We start from the raw sequence: 12997 nt of genomic DNA, 5'->3' as shown, positions 1-12997 counted from the left end.
GTGCTGTACCGCTACGTCCTGTGTGAGGCTCAGCTCAGCAGGCACCTTCTAATGACACCATAACGCCTTATACTCCGAGCCTCAGACAATACAGAGGGTACACAGAGATGGATGGTGGAGCAGGGAGCTGACGGCTCGCTGCACCTCCATTGTGTCCAGCTGCATTTATGTCCATAGGGCACACCCCTGACCTCCTTAACAGTGGGGCAGCTTTCAAATCTGAGAATATCCCAATGGATTCTGGATGGTTGGAAGATAAGTATTAGCTGTAACATTCTGTTCATATTTCTGGGATCAATCACCCCAATAACTGAGCTGAGTTTCTATGATACTAATGTACCCGCTGCTCTGAATTCCGGGAGATGTTTTGTGCACCAGGTTACTGTATAGAGGTTTATGTACAGGCTTCACTTCTGTGCAGAGCCTGTACCAGCAGGGGGCGCTGAAAATGTTTTCTGACTTGTCAATGGATATAAAAATTATGGGTTGTGTTTTGGGCTGCAGTTGCTGACATCTCTGTACGTATAAGTCTGATCTATACACAATCGCTGTCATACAACTATAAATTCCCCATTAATCCCTTGTAAAGGTGATGGATTTGTCACTGGTCCTCCCAGTTATAAACATGAGTGACGGCGGTGTGAGCTCAGACTATATAAGAAAACCTCCTCTAGCGTGGACCCAGAATAAATCTCGCCCTGACACCAGTATGGCAGCTGACCGCTCCCACCGTCAAGCCGTGCTCTGGTTTTTGGCTTTCATCCTCATATTCACTCTGCAGGGGACAGGTCAGAATAACATAATTTCTGTAACTAATCATCGTTCCTGTGTATTAAGGGTGTGTGTAATTTTGCAATCGTTGCTCCAATGGATATTTAAATCAGCTAAGTAAATTTCAAGCCTTTCTATCGCTTTATGTACACAGCTCCTATGCATAACAATAGGTCTCCATGGTTACAAATACTTTTTTCTGATCCTTTCCTTAGTACCTTACAGACTACAGAAGAAGGTTCAGATGAAGTGGACGGTGTGAACTGACTACACCGGCTTTATTTGTAGTCTGTATCCGTGGAGACACATTGGTCTGCACAGGAGCTGAAGACAACAATTATTTTTAAATTTGTAGAATTGTTTTTATTTCAAATACGTTGCAACTTGTTTGCAAAAATATGTACACCCTACCAGATTATAAAGTAAGATAATAAAATGTTGTAATTTATATTTCATTAGCTTTTGCAGAAAGAAACATATATAACGATCTGCTGCATCCGTAGTTTGGCCTTGATATAGTATGTGACCTATTTCTTTTTATCTCCCACAGATGCTCAAACAAACACGACCACCACAGGTACGTACAGTAAATACTCTAATAACTACCAGGATATATCACTCCCATCAATGGTTTATCCTATTAATATATTGCAGTCATCACATTATATAGCACTGTGCACTTACAATTGCTCATTTTGACTTTCTACCCAGATAATTCTTCTCTTTTCTCTGCTCTACAATATGTAGAAACAGGAAGTCTCTTGTCCCCTGCATTTATCATTCCCCTCTTTACCTCCTGACCCAGCTGCTCCCTCCTCCTGCTGCCAGGGACTTTTGCAGTGAGTCATGATGACTTGTGCAGAGAAAATTGACCTCCTGTTTCTACATAGAGCTTAGAAGGATTCAGCTAGTCAGCTATTAATCACCTGATGTCATAAATCTAATGGAAAAGAGAAGAACTAGCTGGGTAGAAAAGCAAAATGAGCAATTGCAAGTACATAGTGCTGTATAATATAATTATTGCAATATATCAAGAGGGCAAGAACTTGGATGAGAGGAGGAAGAGGGCTTCTTTAATGTCAAAGAGAATTATCGCTGATCATTTATTTGATCATCAGGTTAAAGGATGAGATCAATGACAAACGAAAATTATCGATGATAGATTCATCACTGATCATCAGGATTAAATATGCGAAAAATGATTATCAAGATATATTTATGTATATACAGTGTATATCTTGATAATCTTTTTTCACATATATACATGTGCCTGTGTGTGAGATGGCACAACATTGCCTGTGCTGGAGGTGGCACAACATTGCCTGTGCTGGAGGTGGCACAACATTGCCTGTGCTGGAGTTGGCACAACATTACCTGTGCTGGAGGTGGCACAACAATGCCTGTTCTGGAGGTGGCACAAAATTGCCTGTGCTGAAGGTGGCACAAAATTGCCTGTGCTGGAGGTGGCACAAAATTGCCTGTGCTGAAGGTGGCACAAAATTGCCTGTGCTGGAGTTGGCACAACATTGCCTGTGCTGGAATTGGCACAGCATTGCCTGTGCTGGAGGTGGCACAACATTGCCTGTGCTGAAGTTGGCACAACATTGCCTGTGCTGAAGTTGGCACAGCATTAACTGTGCTGGAGTTGGCACAACATTGCCTGTGGTGGAATTTGCACAGCATTGCCTGTGCTGGAGGTGGCACAACATTGCCTGTGCTGAAGTTGGCACAACATTGCCTGTGCTGGAGTTGGCACAACATTACCTATGTTAGAGTTGGCACATCATTGCCTGTGCTGGAGGTGGCACAGCATTGCCTGTTCTGGAGGTGGCACAAAATTGCCTGTGCTGAAGTTGGCACAACATTGCCTGTGCTGAAGTTGGCACAACATTGCCTGTGCTTCAGTTGGCACAGCATTACCTGTGCTGGAGTTGGCACAACATTGCCTGTGCTGGAATTGGCACAGCATTGCCTGTGCTGGAAGTGGCACAACATTGCCTGTGCTGGAGTTGGCACAACATTGCCTGTGCTGGAATTGGCACAACATTGCCTGTGTTTCAGTTGGCACAGCATTACCTGTGCTGGAGTTGGCACAACATTGCCTGTGCTGGAATTGGCACAGCATTGCCTGTGCTGGAGGTGGCACAACATTGCCTGTGCTGGAGTTGGCACAGCATTGCCGGTGCTGGAGGTGGCACAACATTGCCTGTGCTGGAGGTGGCACAACATTGCCTGTGCTGGAGTTGACACAACATTGTCTGTGCTTGACTTGGCACGTTACCTGTAGTGGAGTTGGCACAACATTGCCTGTGCTGGAGTTGGCACAACATTGCTTGTGCTGGAGTTGGCACAACATATCAGTAGTAAGCTATAATTCAAAATGATAAAAGTTTGGGCAAAAAAGGGTCTGAGGACCTTCTTACCATTCTTACAGCTTCTGTCCTACTGAAATTGGAAGCCTATACTGTGCAGAATGCATTGTTAGAGGTAAGGAATTTAGGAGGTCCAGGGGCATAACTATAGGGGTGTGCAGCAGTAACAGCAGAGTCCATTTCTAATGCACTGCATATAACAATATTTTTGAAAGTAATGTTTAATACAAATATATATCCATAACCAAGAAATGAAATCAAGAAGATAAATATTTTTTTTCTGGTTTATATATTTAGGTGTGCCGGGCTGGGGCATCGCACTCCTGGTTTTAACAGCCCTTACATTGGCCTCACTTCTCTGCTGCCTTATATGCCTGGTAAGTCCCATATTTGTATAAGCCAGTCTGTAAGAGATAGTGAATGGTTCCTGTATTGTTCTTCTAAGGGGGTTTAAGTCTGCAGTCATGCTATGTGACTGCAGACTTGTAAATCCTCACAGGGTGCACTGTGTGCACTATCAGGATTCTACTGTGACTGGAGTGTGTGACTGCAAGGATGCGATCTCCATACATGCAATTATGTGCCGACTAGAAGTGTGCATCCTCGCCCAATACACGTCTAGTCGTAATGTGGCCGGAAGTATGCAAATTACATACTTGCGGTCACATGACCACTCGGAGAATCTTGACAATGCTCATTGTGCACACTGAGGTTACACAAGTCTCCTGTGAGGGTTCCCTTTAAGGTCTTGAAGCAAAATATCTCTGGTGACCATAGACTAAAATTGTAAAAGATATAAAAAAAGTAGCGCATACAAATTATCTACCCATCTGAAATTACTATAATGTACACAAGTTATAGTGTCATACAGTGTATACGTAATATCAGGCCTGAGTGCCCAGTTGGTTGGTAATTCGACTTGAGTTGCCCAGAGCGGATAGATGTTGCATTTACCATTTTGCAACAATTTTAGAAAAATTGTGAAAATTCATTAATAGACATTCTAGAACCTGATGACCAAAAATGGTGAGTCCGTGGTAAATCATATTACCTGAAATTATATATGAGGAATACGGGGTAATATATTTATATCCTGACATAAAAATTTGGTTATTTTACCTTTCTATTGCCAAATCCAAAATCCATATGGTTTTCCATCCTCCTCAAATGACATGGTCCAGTTTACCGATGACTATGGTTAATTAATGAGTAACTACAGTAATCATGGATGGTTATGAACTGGGCCTTTAACAATGGGAATTTTGACCCTTTCCTGTCAGCAAAAGTAACTTTTTGAGGCAGTTAGAGTATTTTTGGTCATGTTCTGAGAGAGGTATTATACTAAACTAGATGGTGGCCCGATTCTAACGCATCGGGTATTCTAGAATATCTATGTATGTACAGTGGGGCAAAAAAGTATTTAGTCAGTCAGCAATAGTGCAAGTTCCAACACTTAAAAAGATGAGAGGCGTCTGTAATTTACATCATAGGTAGACCTCAACTATGGGAGACAAACTGAGAAAAAAAAAAATCCAGAAAATCACATTGTCTGTTTTTTTATCATTTTATTTGCATATTATGGTGGAAAATAAGTATTTGGTCAGAAACAAAATTTCATCTCAACACTTTGTAATATAACCTTTGTTGGCAATGACAGAGGTCAAACGTTTTCTGTAAGTCTTCACATGGTTGCCACACACTGTTGTTGGTATGTTGGCCCATTCCTCCATGCAGATCTCCTCTAGAGCAGTGATGTTTTTGGCTTTTCGCTTGGCAACACGGACTTTCAACTCCCTCCAAAGGTTTTCTATAGGGTTGAGATCTGGAGACTGGCTAGGCCACTCCAGGACCTTGAAATGCTTCTTACGAAGCCACTCCTTCGTTGCCCTGGCGGTGTGCTTTGGATCATTGTCATGTTGAAAGACCCAGCCACGTTTCATCTTCAATGCCCTTGCTGATGGAAGGAGGTTTGCACTCAAAATCTCATGATACATGGCCCCATTCATTCTTTCATGTACCCGGATCAGTCGTCCTGGCCCCTTTGCAGAGAAACAGCCCCAAAGCATGATGTTTCCACCACCATGCTTTACAGTAGGTATGGTGTTTGATGGATGCAACTCAGTATTCTTTTTCCTCCAAACCCGACAAGTTGTGTTTCTACCAAACAGTTCCAGTTTGGTTTCATCAGACCATAGGACATTCTCCCAAAACTCCTCTGGATCATCCAAATGCTCTCTAGCAAACTTCAGACGGGCCCGGACATGTACTGGCTTAAGCAGTGGGGCACGTCTGGCACTGCAGGATCTGAGTCCATGGTGGCGTAGTGTGTTACTTTTGGTAGGCCTTGTTACATTGGTCCCAGCTCTCTGCAGTTCATTCACTAGGTCCCCCCGCGTGGTTCTGGGATTTTTGCTCACCGTTCTTGTGATCATTCTGACCCCACGGGGTGGGATTTTGCGTGGAGCCCCAGATCGAGGGAGATTATCAGTGGTCTTGTATGTCTTCCATTTTCTAATTATTGCTCCCACTGTTGATTTCTTCACTCCAAGCTGGTTGGCTATTGCAGATTCAGTCTTCCCAGCCTGGTGCAGGGCTACACTTTTGTTTCTGGTGTCCTTTGACAGCTCTTTGGTCTTCACCATAGTGGAGTTTGGAGTCAGACTGTTTGAGGGTGTGCACAGGTGTCTTTTTATACTGATAACAAGTTTAAACAGGTGCCATTACTACAGGTAATGAGTGGAGGAAAGAGGAGACTCTTAAAGAAGAAGTTACAGGTCTGTGAGAGCCAGAAATCTCGATTGTTTGTTTCTGACCAAATACTTATTTTCCACCATAAAATGCAAATAAAATGATAAAAAAACAGACAATGTGATTTTCTGGATTTTTTTTTCTCAGTTTGTCTCCCATAGTTGAGGTCTACCTATGATGTAAATTACAGACGCCTCTCATCTTTTTACAGTGGGGCAAAAAAGTATTTAGTCAGTCAGCAATAGTGCAAGTTCCACCACTTAAAAAGATGAGAGGCGTCTGTAATTTACATCATAGGTAGACCTCAACTATGGGAGACAAACTGAGAAAAAAAAATCCAGAAAATCACATTGTCTGTTTTTTTATCATTTTATTTGCATTTTATGGTGGAAAATAAGTATTTGGTCAGAAACAAACAATCGAGATTTCTGGCTCTCACAGACCTGTAACTTCTTCTTTAAGAGTCTCCTCTTTCCTCCACTCATTACCTGTAGTAATGGCACCTGTTTAAACTTGTTATCAGTATAAAAAGACACCTGTGCACACCCTCAAACAGTCTGACTCCAAACTCCACTATGGTGAAGACCAAAGAGCTGTCAAAGGACACCAGAAACAAAAGTGTAGCCCTGCACCAGGCTGGGAAGACTGAATCTGCAATAGCCAACCAGCTTGGAGTGAAGAAATCAACAGTGGGAGCAATAATTAGAAAATGGAAGACATACAAGACCACTGATAATCTCCCTCGATCTGGGGCTCCACGCAAAATCCCACCCCGTGGGGTCAGAATGATCACAAGAACGGTGAGCAAAAATCCCAGAACCACGTGGGGGGACCTAGTGAATGAACTGCAGAGAGCTGGGACCAATGTAACAAGGCCTACCATAAGTAACACACTACGCCACCATGGACTCAGATCCTGCAGTGCCAGACGTGCCCCACTGCTTAAGCCAGTACATGTCCGGGCCCGTCTGAAGTTTGCTAGAGAGCATTTGGATGATCCAGAGGAGTTTTGGGAGAATGTCCTATGGTCTGATGAAACCAAACTGGAACTGTTTGGTAGAAACACAACTTGTCGGGTTTGGAGGAAAAAGAATACTGAGTTGCATCCATCAAACACCATACCTACTGTAAAGCATGGTGGTGGAAACATCATGCTTTGGGGCTGTTTCTCTGCAAAGGGGCCAGGACGACTGATCCGGGTACATGAAAGAATGAATGGGGCCATGTATCATGAGATTTTGAGTGCAAACCTCCTTCCATCAGCAAGGGCATTGAAGATGAAACGTGGCTGGGTCTTTCAACATGACAATGATCCAAAGCACACCGCCAGGGCAACGAAGGAGTGGCTTCGTAAGAAGCATTTCAAGGTCCTGGAGTGGCCTAGCCAGTCTCCAGATCTCAACCCTATAGAAAACCTTTGGAGGGAGTTGAAAGACTGTGTTGCCAAGCGAAAAGCCAAAAACATCACTGCTCTAGAGGAGATCTGCATGGAGGAATGGGCCAACATACCAACAACAGTGTGTGGCAACCATGTGAAGACTTACAGAAAACGTTTGACCTCTGTCATTGCCAACAAAGGTTATATTACAAAGTGTTGAGATGAAATTTTGTTTCTCACCAAATACTTATTTTCCACCATAATATGCAAATAAAATTATAAAAAAACAGACAATGTGATTTTCTGGATTTTTTTTTTCTCAGTTTGTCTCCCATAGTTGAGGTCTACCTATGATGTAAATTACAGACACCTCTCATCTTTTTAAGTGTTGGAACTTGCACTATTGCTGACTGACTAAATACTTTTTTGCCCCACTGTATATATATATTCTGTATTTAGATTTCATTCAGCGCGATATCTGTGAAAAGCCGGTAATTCAATTGCCGGCTTTTCATTTCTCCTGCACAAACCCAACAGGATATGAGACATGGTTTACATACAGTAAACCATCTCATATCCCCTTTTTTTTGCATATTCCACACTACTAATGTTAGTAGTGTGTATGTGCAAAATTTCAGCGCTGTAGCTCCTAAAATAAAGGGTTAAATGGCGGAAAAAATTGGCGTGGGCTCCCGCGCAATTTTCTCCGCCAGAATGGTAAAGCCAGTGACTGAGGGCAGATATTAATAGCCAGGAGAGGGTCCATGGTTATTGCCCCCCCCCGTGGCTAAAAACATCTGCCCCCAGCCATCTCAGAAAAGGCACATCTGGAAGATGCGCCTATTCTGGCACTTGGCCACTCTCTTCCCACTCCCTGTAGCGGTGGGATATGGGGTAATGAAGGGTTAATGCCACCTTGCTATTGTAAGGTGACATTAAGCCAGATTAATAATGGAGAGGCGTCAATTATGACACCTATCCATTATTAATCCAGTTGTTTGAAAGGGTTAAAAAAACACACACACACATGATTTAAAAGGATTTTAATGAAATAAACACAGCGGTTGTTTTAATAATTTATTGCTCTCTCAATCCATTTGCAGGCCCTCGCTTGGCAAAACAATAAACACACAAGATACATACCTTCTGGTGAACCGTCTCGTCCCACGAGTAATCCATCTGAAGGGGTTAACTAATATTACAGGCAGGAGCCCTGCTAATGTAGCTGTGCTCGTGCTTGTAATTCCCCGGCGAATGAATGAAATGTAGGTCATTGACCTACATTTCCTCCAGTCGCGGTGATGCGCCCTCTACTGGATGTCCTCATATGACCTGGAGCGTGGGAAAAAGTTCCCAGGCTGCAGTTCATGAGAACATCCACCAGAGGGCGCCTCACCGCGACTCAATGTAAGTACAGATCCAGCTTTCCTTTCAGCACCCGGGGATTACAGGCACGAGCGAGTGGTTTATCGCAACTCGTGCCTGTAATATTAGTTAACCCCTTCAGATGGATTACTTCCTGGGACGTGACGTTTCATCTGAAGGTATGTATCTTGTGCGTTTATTATTTTGCCAAGCGAGGGCCTGGAAATGGATTGAGAGAGCAATAAATTATTAAAACAACCGCTGTGTTTATTTCATTAAAATACTTTTAAATCATGTGTGTGTGTGTTTTTTAACCCTTTCAAAGAATTGGATTAATAATGGATAGGTGTCATAATTGACGCCTCTCCATTATTAATCTGGCTTAATGCCACCTTACAATAGCAAGGTAGCATTAACCCTTCATTACCCCATATCCCACCGCTACAGGGAGTGGGAAGAGAGTGGCCAAGTGCCAGAATAGGCGCATCTTCCAGATGTGCCTTTTCTGGGGTGGCTGGGGGCAGATGTTTTTAGCCACGGGGGGGCCAATAACCATGGACCCTCTCCTGGCTATTAATATCTGCCTTCAGTCACTGGCTTTACCATTCTGGCGGAGAAAATTGCGCGGGAGCCCACGCCAATTTTTTTCGCCATTTAACCCTTTATTTTAGCAGCTACAGCGCTGAAATTTTGCACATACACACTACTAACATTAGTAGTGTGGAATATGCAAAAAAAAAGGGGATATGAGATGGTTTACTGTATGAAAACCATGTCTCATATCCTGTCGGGTTTGTGCAGGAGAAATGAAAAGCCGGCAATTGAATTACCGACTTTTCACTAACACCGCTGCGTATTTCTCGCAAGTCACACTGCTGGTCCGTGTGGAATCCGTATTTTTCTCGCCCCCATAGACTTTCATTGGCGATTTTTTTTGCGCAATACGCTGACAAACGCAGCATGCTGCGATTTTGTACGGCCGTAGAAAGCCGTATAATACTGAACCGTAATATACGGCTGATAGGAGCAGCCCCATTGAGAATAATTGTGCCGTATGTAATGCGAGTTTTACGGACGTAGTTTCTGCGCTCTTACGTCCGTAAAACACGCATGTGTGACCCCGGCCTAATTTGTTTAACAATACACAAAACAAGCATGTAGATAGTTGATACAGTTGAATAAGATAAGTCAAAATGGGATGTGCAAAATATTATTATATTATATAATCTAGGTAGAAGCATAAATACAGTGAGGTCATTTACATATGTCTCATATCTGTGCTACCAGTACCATTCATGCATGGTCATATAGATTAGTGAGATAAGAAATAGAGGTCAAAAGTGAAAGATAAAAGATATAAGATTTTGTACATATTGCTATTGGTAGATAGCTTGTTCCTCTGCTCCAATGCACGTTTCACCGTGCTTCCTCAGGAGAGCATTTTGGAGAGGAGAGAGAGAACGTCATGATATAAAATGTGAGTTGGCCAATGGCTTCTGTGGCTGAAATTACAAAGGAAAAAGACAACAAGCATTATTGAATATAGATTTTTCATTCTCTGTAAGTGGCACATGCAGCATGTGTGTCTCCTCCTCGATGTTCCACAGAACACTTCTGGTTTTCTGCCTGTGGAATGCAGGCACTGCCTCGGAATGTCAATGTCAGTGATAGGACTACATACACACTAGGTGGTACTCGCTAACCAAATCGGGTACTGAATACATGATTGACACACTGCTTTTGGTATTTAATAACATTATGGGCGGCCCCTGAATGGTAATTTTTCTAAATATCATGTATTAAAAAAAAAGTTCAAATGGTCAACAATGTCCCCTGAAAGGAACCGACTTTCTAGCAAAAGTCCATGTTGAACTTCTGGGTTATGACCTTCCAGCATGTGGGTCATAACCAAGTGACTTCGGCGCTCTCGAATTATATATTTGAGACCCCTCGGCTGCATGTCTCACGGATATTCGACAGCCACAACATATGCAGGAATCAGGGTTGTACTGGCCCACCGGAGAACCGGAGGATTCTCCGGTGGGCCCAGGCACTGACACCTCCTGGCATACTGTTAAGCAGCTGCTTAAGGCCCTCACTGCTCTAGGGGTCCCCAGCCAGTGGCTATGGGGCCCCTGAGTCAAGGGGACCCACCGTGTGCCAGTAGAGCAGCAGCGGGTGACAGGAAGCCACGCCTGTCCCCGCTGCTAAAGAGAAATTAATATTCACACTTTTCCACGCCCACATGGGCATGGAGAGGAGTGAATACCATTTCACTTTAATAGTGAGCAGCGTTAGCCGCAGGCTGCAGCTAAGACTGCCCGCATGTAAAGTCCCACCGCCACTGCAGCACTCTCACACTCACACACAAAGCACCACACCACACACACACACGTATGCAGACAGACACACAGAACCACTCACCTTTTGCAGCACATTGCGGCATCCTGCTTCCTGCCCAGTGCAAAGCTAGATGACATCATCATTCAGCGCACAGCTGTTTCAGACAGAAAGCTGCCTGCATGGATAATGATCGTAGTGGTTGAAAAGAGAATGGTGGTGGTGGAATGGGCAATGATGGGGGTTGTGGGGGAGAAGGCAATGATGGAGGTGGTGGAAAGGGCAATGATAGGGGTGGTGGGCGAGAAGGCAATGATGGGGTTGGAGGAGGAGAACAATGATGGAGGTGGAGAGGGGCTGCATTATACCCTATGAGGAGGGCTGCATTATACTTTATGATAGGGCTACATAATATTCTGTGGCGGGGCAGCATTATTCTCTCAGGGGACTACATTATTTTCTCAGGGGCTACAGTATACTCTATGGGGGGCTGCATTATACTATATGAGGGGGTATATATATATTTATAACACAGCCTACGTAGTATATAGCAGTGTGGGCACCATATCCCTGTTTAAAAAAAATATTTAAAATAAAAAATAGTTATATACTCACCCGCCGGATCCAGCAAAGCTGTGCCGATGCGCGCGCAGCTGCCGCCATCTTCTGTTCCCAGGATGCATTGCGAAATTACCCAGATGACTTAGCGGTCTTGCGAGACTGCTAAGTCTTCTTGGTAATTTCGCAATGCATATCTGGGAACGGAAGCTAGCGGCAGCCGCGAGCACCTCAGCGGATTACGGAAGGTGAAAATAGCAGGTTTTTAATCTTTTTATTATTTTTAACATTACATCTTTTTACTATTGATGCTGCATAGGTAGCATCAATAGTAAAATGTTGGGGACACACAAGGTTAATAACAGCGTTAACGGAGTGCGTTACCCGCGGCATAACGCGGTCCGTTAATGCTGGCATTAACCCTGTGTGAGCGCTGACTGGGGGTGAGTATGGAGCGGGCGCCAGGCACTGACTGGATTTAAGTAGGGAGGGAGTAATCAGACTGTGCCCGTCGCTGATTTGTTGCCACAGGCAGCTGGCAAGACCAATCAGTGATGCGGGATTTCCGGGACAGACAGACAGACGGAAGTACCCTTTAGAAAATTATATAGTAGATATTTAGGAGAAGAAGCCCGAACTTGAATTATGGATCAGGTAATGAGACGCCTATGGAGCCCTGCATTCTCCCATGTTCTGGTCACATTCTTGTCTGCGTGTCGAGGTGTGATGTTTTTTGCAATCGCTCATATAAATGATAAATTGCAGATGTATAGAGCCATATATATGATCTGGTCCATTGAACCACAGCTGAGACTCATAATCTTTTCTTCTTCCCCTTTCAGCCACTGGTCTACAAGTATTTCGGTCAAGATTCCCAGACGTTTAAAACTTAGTCAAAATGATATTGTGATTGGTACGGCTCTCTCTAACCACTGATCTGTGCACTCTTCCAGTAAAGACGTTTATCATCGTATCTTCTACTACTGCTCAATAAAATATCATTTTATTACACTTTTAACTTACAATTAGAGAACATTTCTGGTTTTGAACCTTAAAATTGTGCCAAAAAATATGTTAAGAGGAAAATAATAAAATTTTCACATACTCCAAAATGTGTAGAAAGTGTGGGAAGTCAACTTGATATCACGAGAGGACAGATATTTGGTCTCCTTAGTCAATTCACAAGCCTGTATGGCAAGAAGTGGTGGATCTGCAGCGCCCCAGGATCCTGATCGTTGCAGTAATATCATTTTCCTCTAGGGGGGAGTGGTGTTACGTTTGGAGGCAAAGAAGGACAACTGCATCCAGGTATCACAAACATGCAACACATTTCACACACCAGGCCACCAGGGGGAGCTCTGCTCCTATTTATTAGGTCACTCCCCACACTTTGGTAAAACTGGTGACCTGTAGGGAAAGTCACTCAGTTGCTGGCTGAGCTCCGCTCCGTTAGTTGGTCCCTGGC

General features: G+C 43.6%; 1 protein-coding gene across 1 annotated transcript; it reads left to right on the top strand.

Annotated features, from left to right (window-relative positions):
* Positions 1 to 507: 507 nt before the first annotated feature.
* On the top strand, positions 508 to 12674 carry LOC143809459 (uncharacterized). Its single transcript, XM_077292534.1, has 4 exons — positions 508 to 788; positions 1322 to 1348; positions 3441 to 3520; positions 12375 to 12674. The coding sequence occupies exons 1-4, from the start codon at positions 593 to 595 to the stop codon at positions 12423 to 12425; spliced, it is 354 nt and encodes a 117-aa protein (XP_077148649.1). The 5' UTR covers positions 508 to 592; the 3' UTR covers positions 12426 to 12674.
* The last annotated feature ends 323 nt before the right edge of the window (positions 12675 to 12997 follow it).

Source organism: Ranitomeya variabilis, chromosome 2 (assembly GCF_051348905.1).
Source record: "Ranitomeya variabilis isolate aRanVar5 chromosome 2, aRanVar5.hap1, whole genome shotgun sequence".
Taxonomy (NCBI): Eukaryota; Metazoa; Chordata; class Amphibia; order Anura; family Dendrobatidae; genus Ranitomeya; species Ranitomeya variabilis.
The sequence above is the reverse complement of the archived record's forward strand: the minus strand, read 5'-3'. Positions and strand labels throughout refer to the sequence as shown.

Coding starts and splice junctions, on each gene's coding strand:
- LOC143809459 (XM_077292534.1), top strand. CDS start 593: ATGGATTTGTCACTGGTCCTCCCAGTTATAAACATGAGTGACGGCGGT. Junction 789..1,321: donor ATTCACTCTGCAGGGGACAG/GTCAGAATAACA, acceptor TATCTCCCACAG/ATGCTCAAACAAACACGACC. Junction 1,349..3,440: donor AACAAACACGACCACCACAG/GTACGTACAGTA, acceptor TTATATATTTAG/GTGTGCCGGGCTGGGGCATC.